Genomic DNA, 19,809 nt, shown 5'->3' on the forward strand with positions numbered 1-19,809 from the left:
GGGGGGAAGAGAGGTGGTGGTGATGGTGGAGGGCACTTGAGGGGAAGAGCACTGGGTGTTGTATGGAAAACAATTTGACAATAAAAATTAAAAAAAAAAAATCATTACTATCAGTTGTTTGTATGCTCCCATGTGCTGTCTCTGGGAAGTTGCTGGAGATAGTCATGAAACTCTGCTGAATGGATCAACTACAAATGTTTGCTGTCTAGTCCCAGCTCCTCTCCTCCTGCTGGCTCATAATCCCCTACCATCCTCACACACCTCCTGTGAAAGGGAACTGACAAGCAAAACAAAGGCTTAGTCCTAGACCCTCCTCTGTGTTTGCTTCTGTTTTGTCTCCCTTGGAAATCTCATTTAGTCTCAAAATCTCACTCTAATTAGCAGTGACTTTTATAGTGAATGGTAATTCTATTTCCTAAAGACCCATGACACCCCCCAAATTCTTCTGCCTCTGTCCCCACCCCTACCATACCCAGTCATGGGCCTGGATCTCTGGGTCTTTTAGAGAACTCTCCAAAGATCTCAAAAAATAAGTCTTGGAAGTATCTTTTAGAACTGTCAACTGTTAATGTCTTCAGCAAATTTCTCTTCTAATAATGGAAGCAACTCCCCTAAATAAAAGGAAACCACCTCATCTCTTGCACTGCCATTTTCCATTCAAGTAGACTGGCCATCTTGGCTTTGGCTAGCTAAGGTCACTCCTCCTTGGCCTCCTCATGTGCCGCAGTACTTGTGTCATGCGAGATACCTGTCCTGCTATAGCTTTCTTGCCTCCAGAGAATTCAGACGTGGACAGACTTTATCAGACTCCTTTCTGATATATTATTCTGATATATTATCCATTCACCTGTAGTTTCATGGCTTCTGTTTGGCCAGCCACTTCTCAGCATGTCTTCAGTGGTCAACAGTGCTGTTTCTGTGTGAAACACAGCTAGGCTTACCAGGTGCAGTACAGGGTTCCTAGTTTAATTTAAATTACAGATAACTAGGGGCCCCTGGGTGGCTCAGTCTGTTGAGTGTCCGACTTCAGCTCAGATCATGATCTCACAGCTTCTGACTTTGAGCCCTGCATCGGGCTCTGTGCTGACAGCTCAGAGCCTGGAGTGTGCTTCAGATTCTGTGTCTCCCTCTTTCTTTGTCCCTCCCCTGCTTGCTTCCTCTCGCTCTGAAAAATAAATAAATAAAAAACATTATAAAAATTTTTAATTACAGATAACTAAATCTTTACGTATTATATTTATATGTTTATATATAGGTTCATATACATACCTATTAGGTATAGGTATTTTTTATACCTGTAATATAATATATAATATATACATACTTACATATTTATATTTATATGTAAGTATATCCCAAATATTGCATGGAACATACTTAATCTAAAAATTATTTATTCTTTACCTGATATTGAACCATAACTGGGCAGACTGTGTTTTTACTTGTGAAATCTGGCCCGCTAAGCATAGCACCTATGTCATCTGCACACGTATCCTTGGCTCCCCTGACCACCTATATTAGTCTCCTTATTCATTGTTTGCCCACGGACATTGTCCTTTCTCCTCAGCCTTTGCATTTCTTAACAGCCTGCTGGATGTGTCCATCCAAACGTCCTGTGACAAAAGTATCTCTCTGCTCCTCACTCTTCCCCGCTAAACGCAGCCCCCTTGTCCCTCATTTCCTCTTTCTGTTAGTATTTTTGTTCTTCTTGCTAGTTATGTCCACATGACCAGCTTGGACTCCTTTTCCTTCTACTAATATATACATTCAATTCTGTGCCTTTTTCTGCCCTCTGTGATTCTCCCTTTTACCCTGGCCAGTTCTGCTGATAGTCATGCCTCTCCTAACCCTCCCTGCAGGGTTGGTCTGTAGAGTCCTAACATAATGGTTCTGCCACTTATATCTACTTTAAGAAACTAAGTAGCTTGACCTAAGTGAGCTCATTTTCCTTGTTTGTAAATCTGGGGCTAAAGCTACCTACTTCTCAGGAGTCTGGCTAGAATAAAATGAGAGACTCTATGTGCGAATATATGAGACAGCATTTTCATAAGATGCTGCTTTTCACATACCGTTTTTCTGTATGGTGTTCCGGGGACTCTCATGCACCTATGGGATGTGCCCATATCCCTTAACCTGGCTTGAAGGCCTTCCAGCCCCGCTGTACATTTCCAGCCTCATCTTCTGAAACAGAAACTCACTCTCAAACCACACTGTCATTCTGCATAGTCTTATCTCAGTGTCTATTTTCAAATTCTGTTGTCTTCCACCCAGTGCCTAACTACAGCTTTAAACTACCCATAGAAGCTTTATACCACCTCAGCCCCCATTGTCTTCTTTGCATTCTCTGTTAAAGCTTAAGATATATTCTAGTCAAAATGAAGGTTTCCACCCCTTCCCAAAGTAGGTAACTCTTGACTCCAATGGCAAAACACTCTTATGCCCAAGGGACTATAATCCAGAAAGTAAGCATGACCGCAGTATCTTTTATACTTTATTCATTCTCCTCCCCTCAAAAAGCATATACATTTATACATCTAATCTCTGTAAAGTGAATTCCTTACATTGATTATAAACAAGATTCCTACAGGTAGTACCAAATATATTATTAGGTTTATTATAGCCTTCAGTGACATTAAGTAGTATTTGCATTTTCTCCTAGACTTGTTTTGGCTCACATAAAGTGAGATGCTTGGTTAATAAAATAGTTCATATAATCTCTTACAACTAGTAGGTCTCCACAAACACTGATTTATGGAATATCTGAAAAATGAGAAAGGGGAGGGATGGTTGGTTTTTGGCTTGACTGTAGAGCATGGCTCTCAATGGGGGAAATATTGTCCTCCCAGTGACATTTGGCAATGTCCAGAGACATCTTCACAGCTGGGGAGGGGGTGCTACTGGCCTCTAGTGAGTGGAGACCAGGGTCGCGGCTGGCCATCTTACGGTACATCAGACAGCCACTGCAACAGAGAATTACTCAGTCTAAACTCTCAGTAGTGCTAAGGTGAAAATACCTTGCTATTGAGTATTAGGTCAGTAAAATTCTCTCTATGGGAAGATACATAAGAACAACCTCTCTTATATAAAAGAGAGAAAGATATTGAACCTCTGAGACTAAATAAAATACATAAACTGATATAACTAATATGAATTGTATAAATGGAGAGACTAAGGAGGCAAAATAAACAAAATGATTATAGTAGAAGGAAATCAGACTAGCTTTGGACAATAGTCACTCCTTCTGTTTTCTCATATGCTTCGTTCCTGTTTGTCTTCTCAGTCTTTCCTCTACTTGGCCTGGTATATGACTATGTCCATTCTGGGACACTATAACAACTTTTTTTTTGCTGCTCATCTTCTTGACATTGCCATGGGATTCAAGACATTAAGAACCATCTTGTCATCAGTAACTCACAATGGCAAGCAGGTAAAAGTTGAATTTTTTTTTACCTCCTAAAAAAAACCCATAAACAAATATGCCAACAAAAATAAAACCCAACCTCCAATGGCAACATACAGTTTTAAAGATTTTTGTGAATGAAGGCTACACACTTTTTCTTTTACAAACCAATAAGGAATATTGGTTGAAGAGTCCCCTGTACCTACCTTCAAGTCTTGGCTTGACCAATTAACTGTGTGACCTTGGATAACTGATTTCATATTTTTAAATCTCAACTCACTCTGTAAAATGAATATGATGAAATTACCTACCTTTTAGAGTTTCTGAGAAAAATTAGAACATAAATGTGGAGGTGTTAGCATTGGCCTCGGCACATACAAAACACTGGAGAAAATAGTTATTTTTTTCCTAATATGATATTTACTCTGACACCAGAGGGAACTGAAATGTGTTGCCAGAATCCTGATGCACTAGTTATAGTAGTAATAAAATACAAGGTGCCGTATTCTTAGTTTAATGTGATATTTAAAAAGTGGATATCATGTGGTCTTTTCTGCACTTTTAAATTGGACAGAAAGAATCATAATGTTTCATACTTGGCAAGGTTATACTCCAAGTACTTCCATACTGGCTCAGTTCCAGATAATCAATTTATGTTTTAATGGAGCCCAGTTGTAATGTGAAAAGTTTCATTATTCATAAACTCATTATAGAAGCATGTATTTATTGATCATCCTCTATCACATGTCTACTGGGAGGTAACACATTTCTGTAATAGTTATTTGGTTTAACAGAGTCCTTCCTTTCCAGAATTTTGTAATTCAGTGTATTTTTAAATCTGTGTCCCTCCAAAACATGTGAATCGTGTCCATAGTTAAATTCATAGGACTCACAGTTAAATTATCATGATTTTTAGTTTCCTAAATTTCAACACATTGTTCTTCTCTATGTCACTTTAATTTCTGAATGTGACTAGGACATCAGCAAAAAGTGTTTATTGATTCATAGCATTGAGCTCCTAATATATTTAAAGAACTGGAGATTCTGAATCTATTATGTATTGTCACACAAAACGTTTGGCATTGCTTTCAGTTCACTTCTGAAATTTTGTTGGGATTATTCCTTTTCTTTTTGAGATACTAATTTTTACTTGCAGAAATATAGAAATCTTAATAGTCCTTATGTTAAAATATGTAGAAATTTACAGTGACATTATGGAAATGAATTAAGCCTTCTATTCAGATAGCATGTTTTCTCCAGATAATTATAAAATGATTTTCGAAGGACTTTATATATCCTGCCCCAGTCAAGAACATAGGGATTCATTGTCATCAGAGAAGGTAGAGGTAAAAAATAATGCATTTTAGTGTGTTTAGATTTTTTGTGATATAACCAGAAACATATTTTCACCAACTCGGTGAAAGTCATATTTTTAGCACATGCATATTATGATCAATTTGGTTGTGAAAGTCAATCAGACTGGAGAATGCATTTATTAACCAATTAAGTAGCCAACTTTTGCATAAAAGAATCTGACCACTTGGTAAAATAAAGACAATATGAAAATAAATTTCCCCACTGTGGGTGAAAAGGTATGGCGTAAGGCACAGATCCCATTACTTTCTAGTCACTAAACCCAGCTACGTGCTCAGAGAAGGTGCCCCTCCCCACACTGATGTCAAATATGCCAGTCCTATATGCCCTGCCCTTCTAACGCGTGTTCAATATCACATTGCTTTCCAGCTCGTATTAACCGTCGGCCTGTTAGCTGTTGTTGTATACCTCTATACTGTGGTGGCATTCAATTTTTTCCGAAAATTCTACAATAAAAGTGAAGATGGTGATACACCAGATATGAAATGTGATGATATGCTAACGGTAAGTTCATATGCTTTGATCTCATATAAATGAAAAATTCTCCTGCTTCTTCAATATGAGTGGTTGTATAGTTGTCTTTTAACCATGCAGAATAGAAAATAGCATACCCAGTATGGCTCTTTAAAGAATCAAGTATTCATTCTTTTATGGAATATCAAGGACCATTTCTACCATTTTTACACATCTGCTGCACCAGCCTAATAATCAGTAGATTTTTTGCATAAGAAACTTAGAACTGGATTAGAATAAACACTTTAGCGGAATTGGTTCATAGATTCCCTGACAGTGGGTAAAATCATTTCCTTGGAGAATATTTTGAAGCTGTTGTTATTTGTTTACTTTAATGATATTAACTGACATCACTAAAGTCCAAAAATGTACCTCTTACCAGAACTCTTAGTTTTTGCTTAACTATTCAGTATCATGGCTTAAGTTACTTTTTTAGTCTTGGCTTAAAACTGAAAGATGTTAAGGCTTTAATATTGCTCTCTCCCTTTTCCATAACCCACCCTCTGATATTCTGATATTGGCAAATCAGAAGTTACTCTAGGTGAGATCTTAGATTGGAAACACCTACCTCGAGCTGAAAAGAGAGGAATTCATTAGTGAGCATCAAATCAAAATACCTACATAGTTGGGGTGAGTGGTGTAGGAGACCAAAAAACTTATAGTAAAATTACTCTAGAAAAAATAAACATCCCAAAAGAGTAGTGAGAGGGAACTACTAATATTATTAATACTTAAGGCAGATTTTGTACTAGAGAATGATACATCTGTGGGACAGAGTGGAGAGTCTAGAAATACATGCAGGTACACCTGGGAATTAAAAGTCTGATAAAACATGGCTTTTGAAATCAGGAAATAAAAAAAGAATTCAATAATTCTTGATATGCTTTTGGGGAAATTTTGATAAAAATTGATACCAACTTAGTTCTTTAAATCAACATAAATTCTGAATGGAACACATTTTAATGCAAAAAAAAGGATAAAAGTTAGAATTTGACTTTTGAAATAATAACAATTTTTAAATGGGTCTTTCTGAGTATGTCCTAAAAACAAAGATGCATGGGGTCCTGAAGAATTACTTTAAAAAGGAACGATTGTAAGCATAATCTTAAAGACAAATGAAAAACTGGGGTGAATGTATTCAACATTGTAGCATAAGGCCAGTGTCCTTAATTACTAAGCCTTCATCACATCACTAGGAGACAAACAAGCCAAGAGGAAAATGAACAAACTGTCCCTAGACAACTCACATAAAATTCAGTCAGCTTACAGATTGGGAAAGATACTTACCCTCTCTTATAATTAAAGAAATGCAAATCAAAACAATTAGCTGCCACTTCTTATCTGTCAGGTTTGCAAAATATTAAAGATTGTTAATACCTACAGTTATTTAATTGAGGGGAAAACTGACACTTCCATGAACACTTGTTGGGAATTTAAATTAACACAATAATTTTAGAGAAATTTTGCAATATCTGTCACATTTTTCATTCAACTTGTCCGTATTGATTTAAATGTTTGTTTACAAATAGACTCCTGTATGCTTAAAGATACTTGCTACAATCACAGATTGGAAATAATGTAAATCATGCCAATCGAGTCCCAGCGAAATTAATTACGGCAAATCCACATAATGGAAAAGTAGGTAGCTGTTTAAAAATAAGCCAGATGGGGCGCCTGGGTGGCTTAGTCGGTTGAGCATCCGGCTTCAGCTCCGGTCATGATCTCAAGTTTGTGGGTTTGAGCCCCGCGTCAGGCTCTGTGTAGACCGCTAGCTCAGAGCCTGGAGGCTGCTTCACATTCTGTGTTTCTTTCTCTCTCTGCCCTTCCCCTGTTCATTCTCTGTCTCTCAAAAAAAAATGTAAAAAAAATTTTAAAAAATAAGAGATCTACACATGCTATTATAGAAAGGCATACAGATTGGATTTAAGTGGGGAAGGGGGAGGCAAGAGCTTGAACAGTGTTATGATAAGATCTTGATTTTGTAAACACACACACACACACACACACACACACACACACGAGAATGTACACATTAGATATGTTAGATCTAATGAATGGACACAGCATTTCTGGAAAGATACATAGGAAACTGATAACAAGGGTTCCTACAGGGAGTAGGACTACAGATTAGGGAGAGAAGAAATTTAACATGGTAAGAGATTTGTCCCTGGTAGTTGCTAACATACGACACTTTACCACCAGTACGGAAGTTACTTTAGAGACCCTTCCTCTCTTCTTGAGGGAGCTGCCTTTAATATCTCCCTCTACCCAGTGACCTTAAAGACTTGGGGTAGCAGCTGGCTAGGGGCAGAGAGGGGAACGGACAGCTGGAGGAGTCAACAAGGTACAAAGGAATCAGTAATAACTAGCAGCAGACAGTGGTGCCCCCTGTGACTCCAGGGAGAGTCACTTCTATTTCAGAAGCACCCCACCCCCCACCATGGTTCTAAATCTCCAAGTCCACCCTGGTTGCATCAGAAAGCTGAGTGAGATGATTTGCTGCCAGAGGGTATGGTGCTCGGTGAATCACTGGATCATGCTGGAAAGTCAGGATGACTTCAGGTAGTGCTATTGAGTGGCCTGTGTTAGGCAGTGGGAACAGTGTGGCCTCAGTTGCCCCCCTCCTACCAAAATAAGTCCCCTGTAGCACCTAGGTGACTCCTTCTGTGTCATGAGTCCTATTTAACCCTACTCAGTTATCCTAATAGTCTCCTTGGATGACTACATTTCGAATATGACTCAGTATTCTCCATTGCTTTTGTAAATTTTGCCCGTGAACTTACTATGAGAAGAATCCAGGCATGATTTGAGCACCAGGTGTGTTAGGAAGACAACAAACTGCCTTTACCTGGTTGACGTTACACCGTTGCGTGGGACACGTAGGAGGAAGGTGGAGAAATTTGCCTCACTTTAGGGTGAGGACATAAGGCCTCTTGATGTTTTCGACCATGGCCTCAGGACTGAGCCAGGCCTGGATTTTGTTCAGTTTAGGGGATTTCTGCCCCTACCAGTGAAACTACCTGCTACCAGGTCTGTTCTGGGAGTTTCTATCTCTGCACATAACAATAAGCTTTGTATCTTGCCTTTGGCTGGGTTGAGGTTGGGGGTCGGTGGTCATAAGGATGTGCCTTAGAGGTTCTCACAAAAGAGAAAACTCAGTTCTAAGACACAAACAACATCTGAGCCCCCACACTGCGGCCAGGCAGATCAACCATACAGGTCTATGTAGCTTTGCACATGCTCATATCCAGCTGACTGTTCTTAGAAATGGTCACATCAGAGGCCACATTACTTAGATTTACCTTACGATAGTTGGTCTCAAAACCCCTTTTAATGTGCTTCTTACTAATACTATGCAGCAAGGTTTGAATAAGCCAACAACATTTAAAATGCAACTGCTTGCTTGTAGTGGTGCTCATTAGAAGTCAAGGCTTAGCAAAACCAAGCAGCTAGCAAGACAGAGTATGGGGTAGGAGGCGGTCACATTTCATTTCTTGCATGTGCCTCTCAAAGGAGAATCTTTTCTTTACATCCATCTCTAGCATTTAGTCTGCACAGGGTGAAGTCGGGGATTGTTTGCTTGAGATACATTTTCTTCAACTCATGCCCTGTTTTCTCAGCAACATGCCAATTTTCCAATGGTTTCATTGTTTCTGGTAGTTCCCAGCAGGTATGAAGAACATTTTAGGTTTTCAAAGGCATGTGGTTCCCTGCCAGTGTTTCATACCTAGCAGCAGGTGGCGCTGTAGCTGCAGTTTTACAGACTCGGTGATGCTTCACGCCTGCCTCCCCATGCCTCCTCTTCTTCCTTCCTTCCTCCCTTCCTTCCTTCCTTCCTCCCTTCCTTCCTTCCTTCCTCCCCTTCTTCCCTTCCTTTCTTCCTTCCTTCCTTCCTCCCTCCCTCCCTCCCTTCCTTCCTTCCCTTTCCTTTCTTCCTTCACTTTTCTTCCTTTCCTTTTCTTCCTTTTCTTTCGTCCTTTCCTTCCTTCCTTCCTTATATAGGATTATAGTGTTTTAAGCCTGAGAATCTAATTAAACTATCAGTATCTTGAGGGAATTTGAACCTCTTCTCAAAGAGTGTATGAGGAGAAAGTGAAACATGATTCAAAATTCCAAAGTCCCAGACAAAATGATGATTGTAGCTAACTAGCCAGGGAGACTGACTTGGCCTATAGAAAGACATTCATCTCGAAAGATGTGGTTCTTTCACAATGACTCCCCAGGGCAGCCCTTTATGAACCACAGCTCAATGAGGCCACCTGCGGGAGTCCAGCTCCAGCAGGTCCAGGGCTCCCTGAGGGATGGACGGTGTCCGCGAAAGGGAGTGGGAGAGCCTCAGCTTCTTCCTGTTCACCAGGCAGGCATCTCTGCACGGACCCAAGAGTCAGCTTTATTTATTGAAAAAAACGTATGGGGTACAAAACAGAAGTGGCAATTGCCTTAGACAGTGATTTCTGATAACAAATTCTTTGGTATGTAAAAATTTCCCAGAACATAGATTGGTAGAAGACTCATGCATAACCTTTACTGATACTGATTGAAGTAGGTGACTTAGATGCTTATTACTTGGGGAAGGAAGGGATCTTTAGCATTCAAATACAAGGCAAAGTTTTTAGCAGAGCAAAGGCAAGAGGTAGTTCTTTTGTGAGCAGGGGTCAATTAGCCTGTTTTTGAGGAGAAGAAAATAGGTTTTCTCAGGAAATACATTTGCTCCTTTAATCACAAAAGGAAAAACTCCTTGAACAAGTTTTTTCACAAGGTACAATTCACATATTTTTAGCAAAAGAAGGCAAGTCACTCCTGATATCAGTCATTCAGGCACCTTGGGGCTCGATGCTCAAGCAGAAATTGAGTGGGGGTTGAGTGGGTGCAGACGCCAGTCACCATCTGACGGTGGGAGGCCTTGCAAACCTGCCTTACTTCAGAAATGTCTTCCAGCAGCCATCCTCACATCCCCAGAGTTAGAAACTGCAGGGAAGGTGTTCAGACCTGTTGTGTATTTTGGAAAACACTTCCCAGGTAGTTGAGAGAATGAGTTACTCCTAAGGAAGTAACCAACTTAGGGGATGGTTCTAAATCACTTTTTTTACACTACTCTCCCAACAAGTCTCCAGTCTCTGTCTGTCTCTGTCTTTCTCTCTCCATTTCTATTTCTCCCCCTATTTTTTTTCTTTTGAGTCAGGATAAAGATCTCATAAAGATCTTCACCAAACCACCAGAAACAGTTCTTCCTCAGTATTTCCTAAAGCTGTCATAAACAATGATTAACTCCGGAATGGATCCATTCAGGAGATGGGGGCGGGCGGACCATAGAATATTGAATTTTGAGAATTACCAACTGCGCATCCCCAGATTTGGTAGCGCCGGGCACCTTCCTTCCTCATGACTAAGGTTCTCTGAACAGAGTTTATCAGTTTGTCTCCCGGAATTATTGCTTCCCATTCTCCAACTCTGACGTTCAGGTTCAAGCTGATTCTGTGAAAAGGAAGGTGAATAAGAGATTTTCCACTTTCAGGAGCAGAATGATAATCTGACAACTAAGAGCCTGACAGCCCTCTGTAGGTGGGTGTTCACCACCCTTCCTCATCTCCCAGCCATCCATTGTTATTTCTGGGGATAACCAGGTCGTGTAGGTTAAGGTTGGGAAAATCAGTATCAAAACCCCAAAGGTGAACTGTGCATTATGTACTTTTAAAATGTGGTGTCTTATTAAGCCTAAATAATAGAATCCATAAGACTGCCTATCTTTTCAGCATGGCTATAAGTCTATTATTGAAATATTATGGAATCCCTTTTGTCAACATCAGAGCTTTCACAGAATGAAGGTAAGCAGAGAGACATGGATGTTGCTAGATGAATGACAGGAGACCTGAGAAATAGGAGTCATTTACTTTGGTAATTAGCCTCATTCCATGGTCCTATCTTCAACTGTGCATGTCTATAAACTAAACATTCTCTTGAGGACAGACTCACATTTAATGTTTCAGATTCTAAACAATGAGCTGTTATTCCTCCTTGTCTCTCCTCTCTGTCTTCTTTCTTCTACACGTTAGAGTAGAAAATCTTCAGCATCATATTCCATACATGACAGATGAGGGGATGGTGTTATCAGGCCCGGTTTTTTTTCTAGCTTTATTTCTGAAATTCCATCTCATTATGTATTGAGGTTTTCCTTCCTCTTTCCTATGTCTGTTATGATAAAAGAAAAAAAAAAGAGCAATGTAATTAAACATAGCTTTGTTGGCCTTAATGTGATCTCAATGGGATTACCTTATGCCAGATGCTACTGAGGTATTTTTCATTCCCTGCAAAGCGTGACAGAAGGTGCTAGGCAGAGTGTGCAGTATTGAGTTCTGTTTAAAAGACAGCAGAGTGTAAGAGCCACATGTTTGCATCACAATCACAAATATTGAAACAAAAAGAGGCAATGTAGAATGCAGAGACCATCAGTATCCAGAGTGAGGATCAGCAACTAGAGAGAGAACCTTCCAGGAAGTCATCGTGTCTCTTTTTTCCAGTGCTATATGTTCCACATGTATGTCGGGGTACGTGCTGGAGGGGGGATTGGCGATGAAATTGAAGACCCAGCAGGCGATGAGTATGAGATATATCGAATCATCTTTGATATCACTTTCTTCTTCTTCGTGATTGTCATTCTCTTGGCCATAATACAAGGTAAGTGTCATCCTCACTGAATCTCAAGAGGATCTAGAATTAACATTTAAGGTCAGGCAAGAATGTCAGGTGCTTTCTGGAAAAGCCAAGTAGAACTTTTCCTTTCAGTATTCCTTCATTCAAAATCTATAGGGCGGGAAACAAAGGGGGCCCTGGTATAGGGGAAGATGGATACAGGCTTCTTTGGACTCTTTCCCTTGCCTCATGGGAAGAGTGCTTTCTTCAGTGCGACTTTCTGCCCTGCCACTTACTAAACTTTACAGTGTTGAGTGGGTGAGCCATTGAATTGCTTTGGGTATATCAAATGGAAATTATATAGGTCTCTAAGCCATAGTATTATTTAAAAATATTTTTTAAAGAAGTGATATACAGGGGCCCCTGGGTGGCTTAGTCAGTTTTAAGTGTCCAACTTTGGCTCAGGTCATGATCTCACTGCTTATGAGTTCAAGCCCTGTATGGGGTTCTGTTCTGACAGCTCAGAGCCCAGAGCCTGCTTCAGATTCTGTCTCCATCTCTCTGCTCCTCCCCTACTCTCTCAAATATAAAATAAAACATAAAAAAATTAAGGGGCACTTGGGTGGCTCAGTTGGTTAAGCATCCGACTTCAATTTACGTTATGATCTTGTGCTCTGTGAGTTTGAGTCCTACATCAGGCTCTGTGCTGACAGCTCAGAGCCTAGAGCCTGCTTCAGATTCTATGTCTCTATGTCTCTGCTCCTCCCTTGCTTGCACTGTCTCTCTCTCTTAAAAATATTTAAAAAAATTTTTTTAATATTGAAAAAATAAGTGATGTAGGGGCACCTGAGTGGCTCAGTCAGTTAAGCTTCTGACTTCAGCTCAGGTCATGATCTCACAGTTCGTGAGTTTGAGCCCCATGCAGGCTGACAGCACAGAGCCTGTAGCCTGTTTTGGATTCTGTGTCTCCCTCTCTCTCTCTCTCTCTCTCTCTCTACCCTCCCTCCCTTGCTCGTGCTCTTTCTCTCCTCTCAAAAATAAATAAAAACAATAAAAACGATTTTAAAAAAAGAAGTGATGTAAATATGAGTACTTAGCACAGTATCTAATGCCTCAGAAATAACCCTAAGACTGTCATTGTTGAGTACCTGCTGTGTGCCTGGCACATGTGTTACTCATGTTACTTACCTTCATACACCCTGTGAAAATGGTGTTGCTATTTGCATTTGAAGAAACAGAGCCGAAATAAGTCTAAGTAACTGGGCCAAAGTGCACTGTCAAGAAATGTCAGGGCTGGAATCCAAACCCAAGGTTTTTGGACCCAGAGCCCTCACTCAAAACCAGAGAGCCTTCAGGGGCATCTGGGTGGCTCGGTCAGCTAAGTGTCCAATCCTTGGTTTTGGCTCAGGTCATGATCTCATGGTTTCATGAGTTTGAGCCCTGCATGGAGCTCTATGCTGATGACACAGAGCGTGCTTGGGATTCTCTCTCTCTCTCTCTCTCTCTCTCTCTCTGTCTCTCACTCTCATTCTGTGCTCCTCCCCTGCTAATGCTGTCACTGTCTCTGTCTTTTTCAAAAATAAAGAAATAAACCAAAAATAAAAAACCAACAACACAGAGAGCCATATTAACCTACAGTTCTTCCTTTACCCAAGGAGACTTGGAATGTGGTTCTCCCTCAGAAAAAATCACTCTTGTTACGTCTTTCTGCTCACACATTTATCCCGGCGTGAATTAAATGTCTGTAAATGAGACATTATCCTCTCAGCTCTGCAGGCGCAAAGCGTTATTTTCTGTTTCCAGTAAAGCACATGAACAAGTCGACAAGATTCATAATCCACCTTTTTCTCTTTACCAAGTGGAACAATAACATGTTTTATACGAGAGCAAAACTCCTAACACACTTGGAAAAACATGTGCCGCCAGTAAGTCACAGGGGGACAGGGGCCGAGAGAAAACAGCGCGGTGCAGACACAGTTAACAACATGCTGGCAGGTGTATTTGTGAGGAATGTGTAACGAGAATGATTGGAGGCAGATTCCTCAGTTAATAGGGTAACGTTTGATTTCCAAATTGGTATTTGAAAATGTTATTAGTAGAGTTTTCCAGACTTGCCAACCAGAAATCCCTATTGCTCTTTGTCGGAGTGAAGCAGCGGGTATCATACCATGTGTATGTGCCACGTTACTGTGCAGTTTTAACTGCTCTGTCGCTTCATTTTTAAAGCCCCCTCTCAGGGAGGCTGAAGCTCGGGCACAGAACCCACGCGTGCTTCTGCCCCCAAAAGATAGCGCTGCTGCCCTGGGAGGAGTATCGGGTGTATGCTCACTTCTCCCAACATGGTGCATTTCCTCTCTCCTTGGAAGGATTAGCCAGGGGGCTGTGAATTTCATTATTATGCTCTGGTTGATAAAAATCAGAGTGTGTGTTTATTTAACACTAGGTTTAATTATTGATGCTTTTGGAGAGCTAAGAGACCAACAGGAGCAAGTCAAAGAAGACATGGAGGTGAGTCTTCCCGTATCAGACTCAGCTTTATTGTTGTTGTTGTTGGCATTCTTGTTCCTTAGTGCCTTTGTCAAAGAATCACAGATGTGGGAGAAAGTAAGAAAAGGGTATAAGCAACGTGTGGCTTCCGTAGTCTGTTTTCCATCCAGGCAATACATATCGCTGAGCAGTGTGGTAGGCTGGAAACATGGCGGACGCCGGGTGCATGCGAACAGTATCCCTTGCTCCCTGAGGAGAACCACCTGTTCAAAATGATGGATTCACTGACAAATAAGTAAACAGGAAATTGAAGAGCAGTGTGTTGAACCCTTTTAATAACTCATTGGAGAGATTTATAGTATAACATACAGACTGGAAAATTAGAAATGGGTTTTAAATAAGGTGAAGGGGTTTGGCAGTGCATTAGCAACTAACAAGGTCAGGGGCAGGAAAGTGGGCTGGGAGCATGTTTTAGGAAGGAAGTGACAGGGCTCTTGCCAGAGATGTCTACTGAAGATGTAGGAACCAGATGGATTCAAGCAGTACTTTGGAGTTGGGATGGCAAGAAGTGGGTGATTGGCCAGATGCAGAGGATGAGGTGTTTGGAGCAAGCAGGCATGCTACCCAAATTTCCAGAGTAACCAAGATAAGTAACACAGAGGAGGGGCAGGTTTGTGGGTGAAGCTCTTAAGTGTGAGCCTGTTTAGTTAAGACATCAAATGGTATAAAGACCTATTGCCTTTCTAAATGTGGCCTTCCTGCCATCCACAGTTGTTAATCAGTAAGGCAGAGAGAACTGAATAAATTACCTTAATCATCTTGAGTCTAGGCCCTAGAATGTAAGGCATCATAAATAGGCCTCCAATGGTATTCATCAGTTGCTAACTTGCACGCAAGATGAGCATCTGAGCAACATAAGGGCAATAACTATTAAATCACTTGAGTTGATACGTATGAAATTCTCAAGTTGAAACGGGAGGCCTGCTTCTCCTTGGGTTTTGTGTGTTGGTCCTGTAGACGGCAGACTTAGGCAGGTGTTGTTCAGAGAGATATGGTTAGACCAAGCAGGGAGAAAGAGCAGGCACCCCATTCCTGGAGTAGGAAGTTCTCCTGATACATGTTCATTGATTAATTATGCACTTTAGCTTACTGCCTGGCCTATGCCAGACCATCTCTCAGTCATTGATTAAATACCCCACATCTTGGTGTTTGATTTGGCCCTTCCCAGATGGTAGTAATCTAGACCTTTCCTCCATCCCCTTAGTCATCAGACTTTGCTCAAGTAGGTCTAAGGCTGGTGGTTTCAGCTGAGGACACAATGAGTCCTGCCTACAGAACTTGAGTCAATGTCATAAACAAGACTGATCACTAAGTCTGGGCACTCTCACTCAGGCTCGAGAAAATAAGGAAAATATAGCGCATTTCAGCCATCATGATCCTGTACACTTCTTCCTACATGTGTTACTTGTTGCTGGCACCTATGTCATTTAAACCTCCAGCAAGGTATAAATTTGCAGACAGTTAAATTAGTGTTCACGTGCTCGGCACAGCCTTCTGCCACAATCTTCTACAAATAGCGAGTAAGCAGAGCGGCTGCCCCCTAAGTGTGAGTTGTGTGTTCCTTTGTTTTGCTTTCTGAATTCTGACATTTTAATATTTCCCTTTGTCTTCTAGACCAAATGTTTCATCTGTGGGATAGGCAACGATTACTTCGACACAGTGCCACATGGCTTTGAAACCCACACTTTACAGGAACACAACCTGGCCAATTACCTGTGAGTGTGCCTGACTCAGAGTCTCCAGCCCCTGCTTGTACCCACGAATGCCCCCATGTTAGCAGAAGAGGGATAGCTTCCTTTTCTTTACACAATTGAACTTAGGCTTCATACATCTCTTTGAGAGAGAGACCCATAGCTAGTGGTGCTCTTGTCCACAGGAGGCTGACACAAGAAAAGGACTTACAGCCCTGAACTTGAATGATACCTTCTAGAACATGATATAGAAAGGTTGTAAAGGATAAACGAAATATATGCTTAGCCTCTCTGAGAGCCTTGACCTTGTTTCCCATTTTAAGAAGGAAGATTCCAGATGCTTCCTAGAGATAGTGGAATCTCCATTTTCGTTTTCTGGTGACATACAGATCTCTTTAGGCACAATTATCCTCTTTAGGCACTGTATTCTAACATGATTAAAAGTTGCATTTCTTCTTAAATACATAGAAATCTGGTTTTTGGTTTAGGATTAGCCTGAGCTGCAGTTCAGTACAAAATTATTTTTGGTTACTAACCCAATTTTAATACCAAACAGAAGAGAGGCAAAGGAGCACTGTAGCAAGAAGAAAAGAAGAAGTGGGCTTTGGAATTCACAACTGTGGGACATTAGCCAAGTTATTTAAACTTTTCAATCCCTGCTTTTCTAAGTGGGGATTGTGGTTCCTGCCCCCCGGATGGATAAGCATGATCAGACACCGAGCCTGGCACATAGCAGCTCCCAAGAGCTATAACTTGATCTGTGCATGCACATATTGTAGCTCCTTTGAAAATATACTTTTAAAAATGGTTAGGTTTTTGGTTCCCCTGGCATTTTTTGCCTTGCAGTTTTGATACATTTCTCTGCCCTGCCAACTGTGTGATGTTAGCCGTAGCCTGAAAGATCAGAAGTATCTGTGTATGCTGACATTTCTGTACAACCCATTTCTGATTGGTCTCTCTGTATCTGTAGGTTTTTTCTGATGTATCTCATAAACAAAGATGAAACAGAGCACACGGGACAGGTAGGTACACAGTGACCATACACCGTCTTCTGAAAGACGTGGCAGAGAATCTACACACGGTGGGGAAGATGTGTGCATTACACCTGAAGAGCTGTTATTACTTTCAGATGTTAGTCGTAGTGTCTTAATAAAAAAAATTCCTGTTATTCTGGATGAGTGTGCCAAGATTTCCTTTGTGGAAAAAGTGAAATTGTAAGTTCATATAAAGAATGTAAGCTTTTATTAGCTGAAAATGCAGAGTTTGCTTTCTGATAAGTATCATGTCCTTGGTTGCTTAATTGGACAGCAGATGATTTCAGGTGAGTTCCAACCCACAGTATTAGGATCAGTTAAAAATAGTTGTGTATGGGACACCTGGGTGGCTCAGGCGGTTGAGTGTCCGACTTTGGCTCAGGTCATGATCTCACGGCTCATGGGTTCAAGCCCCGCGTCGGACTCTGTGCTGACAGCTCGGAGCCCAGAGCCTGCTTCCGATTCTGTGTGTCCCTCTCTCTCTGCCCCTCCCCTGCTCATGGTCTGTCTCTCAAAAATAAATAAATGTTAAATTTTTTAAAAGTTGTGTATGAAATGTCTACAGTTCTCCTTATGCATTTGAAATTCTCTCTCAAATATTCACCTCCAATTGTTAACAGTTTGAATCTGAAGGATACAATTAAAAATGATAATTTCTAAAAAAAAGTAATGATAATTTCCTTAAAAGAAGCCATAAAATCATATTCCACAAAATAGTTTTTTCTTTAAACATTATTATATGATGGTCTAGCTGAAGATTAATTATTAATAGAAATAAATGAGGTCTAGTATAGTTAGACACTCTCTAAATGGATTTGGTCTTTTCCAACCATGTAATGATGTGTACTTACACAGTTACATGGGTATGTGACCTAAATATGCAACAAATGTGTGTTTCTATCTTATGTTTTGTGGTAATGCACAGATTCTGGGGAAAGACATGATGCTAATATATTTCCTTTACGTTTACAGGAGTCTTATGTCTGGAAAATGTACCAAGAAAGGTGCTGGGAATTCTTCCCAGCAGGGGACTGTTTCCGGAAACAGTATGAAGACCAGCTAAATTAAACTCAGACTCCGATCACCTCTGAAAACCAAAACATACACATTCACTCTGTCTGTTTTGGTCTCTCTCTGTCTCTTGACTCTGTCTCTCTTTCTCTCTGCTCTCTTGGAGACATCCTGCTGAATTTGTGAATTGGCAGCATTATGTGCTTTCTGGGAGCAGTGAACTTTGTTTCTGAAGACTGACTGTGCTTTTCCCACCCCCACCCCCCCTTGTGTATTTTCTTTGAGAATAATGACTGAAGAATATCCTAAATTCATACACAGACAACATAGGAACGCTGGAATGAACACCATTTCGGACACTCGCAATCATAACGCAAACAGACCGATTTGATTTCCTTCTGAGACCCCTGGAAGTCCCCTTGAACTACGGGACAGTCACAGAGACTCATGGCAGCCACACTCATCCGGCCCCTTCATTTCACCATCCTGAGAGGAACTCTCTAATGGTCACAGAGCACTGTAGCACTTAAGAGATTGCCGTGGACACCACTTTCGAAGGGAAATAGTGCCTTACTATATGTGGGTTGAGCTATGCAGAAGATGTGTGCATGAAAAAACATCTTTATTTTCTTTATGTCGATTTTTTTTCTTGGATTGATTTTGTGGGTTTTTTCCTTTATTCTTAATCTCCGGTGGGAGAGGGTAAGAAAAGCAGTTGGTGCGCACCTCGGGTGGCCTGTCTCAGGACGAGAGGAGGTTCTTCTCATTCGCTAAATTCACATTTACCCTCCCCGTGTGACCGTGTTCTTATTTTGGTAATGCTCTGATGCAGCACTGCAACTTTATGAAATCTTTGTATGAAAAAACACAAAGACTGCAAAAAAATACACTTTCAAGAGAAATAATTCATTGCATGTTTATTATGCAAGTTTAAAAGAACACAGAAAACCTCCAGAAGCAAGTCGATGAACGTGAGAGACCTTTCATGATAATTCTACTCATAGTAATAAAGTGTTGTGGGCTTAATTGTATACTTGGAGCCAGTGTCATCCACCAACAATGTGATAACGTTATGAATTTGACAGTAGTTTTGGGTTTTTCTCTTTCTTTGGTCACCTGTGATCAGTTGCTGATTAAGGACTTCTTGTCTGGCCATTTTTTTAATATCAAAGCTGAAGCAATATCCATTCAGGGAGTTCATCAGATGCATCAAAAAACCACGGATGATAATTACCAGTCACTCCATTTTGAGTCCTTTTAAATGTAATGCTTATCTTTACAAATAAAAAGATAGATTCAGAATGGAAGCAAGATCATTTTGCAAACATTGGAGCTCTTTTATTACAAGTCTGCTTGTTAATTTTAGAATTGGAAAACTGCTCTGATTAAACTATTTAACTAACTTTCTCACTCTCTTCTTTCTCCATTTCATGTGTAGTTGGGAGGCATTATAAAACCTTGAGCTTTTAACTTGAGGGGGGTCCAGGGCAATGTAAACCCTGCCCTATGGCCTTTAATGCCTTCAGATCTCCTTGTGGCTGAACAAGGTTTCTGCCTTTATGATTACGGAAACTCAGCGTCAGCAGCAGTTTGGAGCACCTAGCCTCAC

General features: G+C 40.7%; 1 protein-coding gene across 1 annotated transcript in view; it reads left to right on the forward strand.

The window, feature by feature from the left end:
* RYR2 (ryanodine receptor 2) overlaps window positions 1-19,606 on the forward strand; it is a 526,329-nt gene extending 506,723 nt beyond the window's left edge. Inside the window, exons 100-106 of the mRNA XM_029919427.1 lie at window positions 3,281-3,427; window positions 5,144-5,278; window positions 11,806-11,962; window positions 14,361-14,425; window positions 16,079-16,179; window positions 17,126-17,177; window positions 18,162-19,606. Of these exons, the coding sequence (XP_029775287.1) occupies window positions 3,281-3,427; window positions 5,144-5,278; window positions 11,806-11,962; window positions 14,361-14,425; window positions 16,079-16,179; window positions 17,126-17,177; window positions 18,162-18,257 (753 nt within the window). The 3' untranslated portion in view covers window positions 18,258-19,606. The remainder of the gene's footprint in view (window positions 1-3,280; window positions 3,428-5,143; window positions 5,279-11,805; window positions 11,963-14,360; window positions 14,426-16,078; window positions 16,180-17,125; window positions 17,178-18,161) is intronic.
* The last annotated feature ends 203 nt before the right edge of the window (window positions 19,607-19,809 follow it).

The sequence above is a fragment of the Suricata suricatta genome, chromosome 2 (assembly GCF_006229205.1).
Source record: "Suricata suricatta isolate VVHF042 chromosome 2, meerkat_22Aug2017_6uvM2_HiC, whole genome shotgun sequence".
Taxonomy (NCBI): domain Eukaryota; kingdom Metazoa; phylum Chordata; class Mammalia; order Carnivora; family Herpestidae; genus Suricata; species Suricata suricatta.